General features: G+C 35.9%; 1 protein-coding gene across 1 annotated transcript; it reads right to left on the reverse strand.

Moving 5' to 3' along the window:
* Nucleotides 1–1112: 1112 nt before the first annotated feature.
* On the reverse strand, nt 1113–3097 carry LOC133804235 (uncharacterized). Its single transcript, XM_062242389.1, has 2 exons — nt 2735–3097; nt 1113–2577 (listed from the first exon to the last, which is right to left on the reverse strand). Exons 1-2 carry the CDS (start codon nt 2946–2948, stop codon nt 1316–1318), a joined length of 1476 nt encoding a protein of 491 aa, XP_062098373.1. The 5' UTR covers nt 2949–3097; the 3' UTR covers nt 1113–1315.
* Nucleotides 3098–7172: the final 4075 nt, after the last annotated feature.

The following is a 7172-nucleotide window of genomic DNA, read 5'->3' on the forward strand; positions in this document are numbered from 1 at the left end:
CTCTTTAGATATTGCTTTTTTTCAATTTGTTTGATGATATTTAAATCTGAATCAACTGAATAAAAAAACATGTTATTTTCTCAATAACATAGCAAATAAAAATTATTATGAATTCAACTACCATAACATATCCAAGTAGAGGGTGAAATGTTACAAAGATGAATAAATGTGGGTAGGGATGAAACCGTGAAATGAAATCTGCAAGTTTTTTTTTTTTTAATTTTGCAGTGAAATATTTTAAATTGAAATTCTTAAAAAGAGTGTAAAAAATAAAAATTTACATTTTTTATTTAAATTACTTGTGAAACCCACTTACTAACAGACTTTAATTTAAAATGGTTTTGTTTTATTTATCGACATTCTCAAACATTATTACACATGTGATACTGTTTTTTAACACAGCCAGTCGAGTCACATTAATATTTAACACATTGGGTCACGTTAATATATGCATATTTTGAATACACATATTATTACTCTTTTTTGGAAACTAAGTCATGTTAAAGATATCATTTTGAGTTTCTATTAAAATATAGCCAAAACTATGTATGGTTTTGTGATGTATATTACCATATTTATCATTGTTATGTCTTGGACTATTTGATTAAACATAATTTATGAAGAAAAAAAAACAGTTTAAAATTTATAAGTGATAAATTATTTTTGTACACAAACTCAATCCATTGATGTTGATGATGATACCACATTGAGATCACTGATGCTGCTTCTAAATGGGATTTTAGACCCATTTGACGTTATTAAGACCAAACTGAACTAGCAAAATGGAAGATACAATTGGCAATAATATAGTACGTGAAAAATTTTGTTTATGGTCTTCTTTGATTAACACCATTAACTTATGATAAATATGCAACTAATTTCTCTCTTTTTCTTTAGAAAGTAAGGAACAAGATAATTATTTCACTAAATATGAACTTAAATAAACCAAATATTAAATAATCACCTACATGAAAACAAAAACAAGTGAAGCTTTGAGAATCTGTATTACAGTAAGTTTTTGAAAGGTAGAAAAGATGAGATTTTGGAGAAGAACACAAAAAATAAGAGAGAATAAAAACATATAATTGGAAATCATGACGTAAAAAAGTGGGGAACAAGGGAAACAAAACATCATCATTCGAACTCCACAAATATCTCCCAACTTCAATTTGCAATGCCACCACTTCCTTGAAGAGTTTATACAAAACCAGGTAGCCATAATACCACTTAAAAAACATTTCTTCCTAATATCATCATCCTCGAACACAAAATAACAAGAAAAGTCTTAAATATACGAGTTAGCTACATTAACTCTCTAGACTGAAACTATACTCTTAAAACATGGAGTAACATAACAGTAGTAAGCCACTTTTCCAGGAAAAGGAACTCTCCTAAGCTGCTTGTTATAAATATTGTAGGACAATAATTCACCTTCTCTTACTTGAAAATTATCCAATAAGAGCTCGTCATCTTTCCAAAAGTTTATGGGTTGCAGTGAGCGTGGTAGTGGCCCAAATTTGAGACGTTTTATCCAACGGGTGGCAGAATCTTCATCAACGCCACCAACACTATCAACCATCACCCACAACTGGTAACAGGTAGAGTTCCTCTTGGGTCCAGTTGAGCAGAAAAGGGCAAATGATTCATTCCACACTCCCAATCTTGTTATATATTTTTCCTTTTCACTATTTCGCTGGACATCATGTGGAATTGGTATGGTGCGAAATGACTCATTAGACATATCAAAAGAAAGAATCCCAAGTCCATTTTTTGTAAAGCAATGCCAGTAGTAAGCACCTTTACAATAAATGCCAGGGATCTCATTAGTTATAGAACAGGAATTCTTTTCTACATCGAACTCAATCTTTCTCCAACTGGAAGAATTAGTTCCTAGAGTGTGCACCATAGCTACAGGGTCCCTATAATCTTTGTAAACAAAAATTTTAACATACTTGTAAGTATTAGATTTGGGATCGTACCCAAACCCACATCCCACACAACTTTCCAAGTTAGACGAAAAGGGAAGGGCGGGTCCCCGGAGTAACTTATACTCCCTAAGTGCCGGGTTAAACAAAACAGATGATAAGTTTTCGAATTGGCCAAACATGTGAATGATGCCATTACAATGGGTGGCTACCAAGTGGTACTTACGGAAAGGGGGGCAGGTTCCCGTAGCAACAGTCCCCGAAGTGAGGTCTTCCAGTTTTGGCAGAATATTCATCGGTTCAATAACACAATGAAAGTCCTCATTGTTGTTATTACCATTGCCCTCATAAATAGTAACTAGTGACAGAATTGGTTCAGAGCTATTGTACTCCACCGGGCCACGCCAACAGTTATAGAACTCGACTGGTAATGGCATTTCTGGACGAAACCACTTGAGATAGGTGAACCCCTTGGCATTACAATTGCGCAATAGGTGTTTGTTTACGAATGAGGGGTCATTAATCAGATGAAACCAATGCTTACAAACACACTTGCAAACTCTTAGACACTCAGCATCTAACCTCAATAAAATTTGCTCTACTACATCTTCTGAAATTAGGCAAAATCTATTTATTTCCTCTTCTTCTGCATCTGTTTCAAATTCAAATTCTAATTACAATGTCGTCAACACAAGGCAAGGCAGTGCACTCTATATTCAACTATTCAATCCATAAACATGATAATCTCTACCTGGCATAAATTTAGAACAGTAATTAAAAGAATTAGTTCCTGAGAGAGAGAGACGTACCTTGGTCGCTGTTACTATTCCCAAGCACTATACGCGACTCTTCCTCTTCCTCACCACCACAGACAGAGTAATCCCAATCAGTACCATTACCACTACCCGTACCACTGTGCGTGAGGCCATTCAAGGCAGTTGGAACATCTGCAGTAGCAGCTATAGCAGCCGATTCTAGGGTTTCAGGAGGTGGAGCAGAGAGATTTACGGCCAAATCACCCATTGATGGAAACTTCTAACGACTCTGAGACTGAGAGAGTGTAGCCCCAAACCAAATCTACGCAGCTAAACTCTCAACATTGAGATTAGAAAGAAGAAGAAAAACGAAAGTAAATTTGTGTATTTTTCTTCGTACAGTATTAGGGCTTTGGGGTAAATTTGTTAGCAAAATCATAAAAATACTATTTCTTTTTAATTTTAATCGAAAAATATATGATTCTTATTTTTAAAAAAATAAGGATTTAAATTTTTTTAGAGAGTGAATTTTTTTTTGGTTAGTTTATTTGTTTGTTTGGTCAGAATATATGTTTATTTTATTAGCATATTTATGTGTATTTTTTATATATTTATTTTGTGCTTCTAGTATATCTATGTTTTCTACCAATGCTGTATTTATGTTTATCTATGGTAAATCGACTTGTTTGGGTGTTATATTTGTTCGGTTAGTATATTTATTTATAGGAATTTTTTTTACAGGGTTTCACTTTAAGTTCTATCGGTGAGACTCTAAGTGTTTTTGACTCGTGAACAGTTTTCGGCGCGATTTTTTTATGATTATATATATTGTAATTATTTAGAGTATCCTGCAAATTTTCAGAAAATTCTGAATAGTTTACATTACCGAAAATTAAGCTCAAACATGTTGTTACACGCGTTTACACGCGCGATTAATTTTTTTATGCGCGTAGAAAGCAACATGTTTGAATCTAGTTTTCGGTACTATAAACTATTCAGAATTTTTTAAAAATTTGCAGAATGTTCTTAATAGTTACAATATACTGAAAATCTCTTTAATCGATAGGGCTTGAAGTAAAACTAATTATATATATAAATATATTATATTTCTTTTATATATTATAATTTTGTTTATTCTATCATTATTGATGAGGAACAATGATCTAATCTTCACAAACACAGAACTTACAAACACAGAACAAGAAAATACCAAAAAGCACCAAGAAGTGATTAACTCAAAGAGATAGCGATCTGTTATATTGAAATCATCTATTGTTTTGTACATTGAGTCTATTACACTGAAGTCTATTTATAGACTAAACAAAAAGAAGATATTAGTTATTAACAATAACTAATGACCTGTACTAACAATAAAGAAATATTACTAACGGTAATTAATGGTCACTTAACATAACAATTCTCCACCTTGACCGTTAATTCCCTCAAAAAGAAATAAAACTAACTGCCAAAAACAATTTAGGTCTGCAAGATCACTTATCAGTGATCATAAGTAGATCAAGACAATGTTTGAATTTAGCTGATGATGGTAGAGACTTTGTAAGCATGTCAGCTGGGTTTTCTGCAGTTGGCACCTTGTTTAAGCAAACTCTTCCTTCAGCTATAATGTCTCTAATGAAATGCAGCCTAACATCAATATGCTTTGTTCTTTCATGGAACACTTGGTTCTTACTAAGATGCAAAGCACTTTGGCTGTCGCAAAACACTGTGATAACCCTTTGGTCTAGTCCCAGCTCCTTAGTTAGACCCTTCAGCCACAAAGCCTCCTTTACAGCCTCTGTACATGCCATGTATTCAGCTTCTGTTGTAGACAAAGCTACTGTTGATTGAAGATTGGCCTTCCAGCTTATAGTACACTCATTAATCTGAAAAACATACCCTGTTTGTGACCTCCTGGTATCCAAGTCTCCAGCATAGTCTGAGTCGACAAATCCCATGACTGTTGGATCCTTCCCATTTGAGCTATAAACCAGACATGCCTTTGATGTTCCTTTTATGTACCTTATTAACCACTTTACAGCCTCCCAGTGCTCAAGTCCTGGGTTCCCCATATATCGACTGACAACACTTACACCATGACAAAGATCTGGTCTAGTGCAGATCATTAGGTACATAAGACTTCCAACAACACTTGTGTAGGGTGTTTTCTGCATTAGCTCCTTGTCAGCTTCAGTGGCAGGTGCTTGAGTTGAAGACAGTTTGAAATGTTGTGCAATAGGGGTCACAACTGGTTTTACATCATTAAAACCAAATTTCTTCAATACATTTGAGATATAGCTACTCTGAGATATCAAAAGCCTCCTTGACTTTCTATCTCTAAGTATCTCCATTCCTAGAATCTTCTTAGCCGGACCAAGATTCTTCATCTCAAATTCATTGCTCAACATTTCTTTGACCTTGTTTACTTCTGAAATTAGCTTACTAGCAATTAACATATCATCTACGTATAATAATAGATACACCACTGACTTCACATTTCCTGTCTTAACATAAACACAGCAGTCATATGAGCTTCTTTTGAAACCAGATTTGATGACAAACTCATCAAATCGTTTGTACCATTGACGGGGTGACTGCTTCAGTCCGTAGAGTGATCTTTTCAGCAAGCAAACATAGTCTTCCTTCCCCTTCTCCTCAAAACCTTGTGGCTGTCTCATGAGAATTTCTTCACTTAACTCTCCATGAAGAAACGTTGTTTTTACATCCATCTGCTCGAGTTCTAAGTCTTCTATGGCTGTCAAAGCTAATAACACCCGAATTGAGGTATGTTTCACAACTGGTGAAAATATCTCATTGTAGTCGATTCCTTCTCGCTGTGTGAATCCCTTTGCCACTAGCCTTGCCTTGAACCGAGCTCTTTCAACTCCAGGTATCTCATCCTTGTATCTGAATACCCATTTGCTTCCTACTATTTTCTTACCAGCTGGTTTCTTAACCAATATCCATGTTTCATTCTTGTGTAGGGAACTGATTTCCTCTCTCATAGCCTCCTCCCAATCCTTTCCATTACTGCAGCTTATAGCTTCAGCATAGGTTCTTGGTTCTTCCTCACTGAACTCAAAAACACTTAGTGCATAATGAATCAGATCTGCAAAACCAAAACGATCTGGGGCTTTGGTGGTCCTCCTATCCCTGTCCCTTGCTAGCTGGTAGTCTCTCAATACTTCATCTTCATCATTGTCATCATGCTCCTCTTCTTTAATGGCTTCATTATTGTCATCAATATTCTGAAATTGCTCCTGCTGTTCTGGTCTATTTTCAGCTTGGTTCTCCACCTCAAAATGCATACTAATCTCCTGGTTTGTGCCAGAATTTTCACTTTGAGGTTTCAGTGTATCTTTGTAGAGCTTGTCCTCTTCAAATACCACATCTCTGCTGATAAAATATCTGTTTTGGTTACCAGGTTCTATACTCCATAACTTGTAACCTTTGGTCCCTGTTGGATAGCCAATAAACACACCTTTAATAGCTCTTGCTTCCAACTTATCCTGCTTGACATGAGCATATGCAACACAGCCGAATGTCTTCAAGTGTTCATAGCTCCCAGGATGTCCTGACCAGACTTCTAATGGGGTCTTAAAATTAATTGCTGAAGAAGGGCACCGATTGATTAGGTAGCAAGCTGTCACTACTGCCTCTGCCCAGAAATTCTTGGGTAGTCCTGAGTATATCAGCATACACCTTACCCGTTCAAGGATGGTTCTGTTCATCCTCTCAGCAAGGCCATTTTGTTGTGGAGTATGCCTCACTGTGAGATGTCTAGCAATCCCAACCTGTTTACAGAACTTGGTAAAAAAATTAGAGCAAAACTCTAAGCCATTATCAGTCCTGAACCTTTTTATCTTCTTTCCTGTTTGGGTTTCAACCAGAGCTTTCCATTCTTTGAAAGTGTCAAATACATCACTTTTGTTCTTTAAAATATACACCCAGACAAATCTTGAAAAGTCATCAATGAGTGTAAGAAAATACCTGGCTCCACCTCGAGATATGACTCTTGAAGCCCCCCATAAGTCCGAATGGATATAATCGAGTGTACCCTTTGTGTTGTGAGTTCCAACTCCAAACTTGACCCTTGTAGATTTGCCCAACACACATTCCTCACAAAAATCCAGATCATGAATTGTATTTTTACCCAGCAGCCCTTGTTTGTCCAATATTTCAAGACCCCTTTGACTGACATGTCCGAGTCTCCTGTGCCATAGTAACGTAGAATTTACCATGACCTTTGAGGCTACTGAGACCTGGTTTTTCTTGGTGTTTCCTTGCAGTACATAAACCCCATTAATCATGGACCCTTTCATCACAGTTAGAGCTCCTTTTAGAACTTTCATGACACCCTTTTCAACTTTCAGTAAATAACCTTCTTTATCCAGCATAGCAACTGATATAAGGTTTCTCTTTATATCAGGAACATGTCTAACTTGTTTAAGTTCCACCATGGTGCCCCCAACCAATTCGAGCTTGATTGAACCTA

Source organism: Humulus lupulus, chromosome X (genome assembly GCF_963169125.1).
Source record: "Humulus lupulus chromosome X, drHumLupu1.1, whole genome shotgun sequence".
Taxonomy (NCBI): Eukaryota; Viridiplantae; Streptophyta; class Magnoliopsida; order Rosales; family Cannabaceae; genus Humulus; species Humulus lupulus.

What these genes read in the sequence shown, in the direction of transcription:
- LOC133804235 (XM_062242389.1), bottom strand. Translation starts at nt 2,948, where the DNA reads ATGGGTGATTTGGCCGTAAATCTCTCTGCTCCACCTCCTGAAACCCTA. An exon ending in GAATAGTAACAGCGACCAAG is followed by an intron (nt 2,578 to 2,734) that starts GTACGTCTCTCT and finishes AATTTGAAACAG; the next exon opens with ATGCAGAAGAAGAGGAAATA.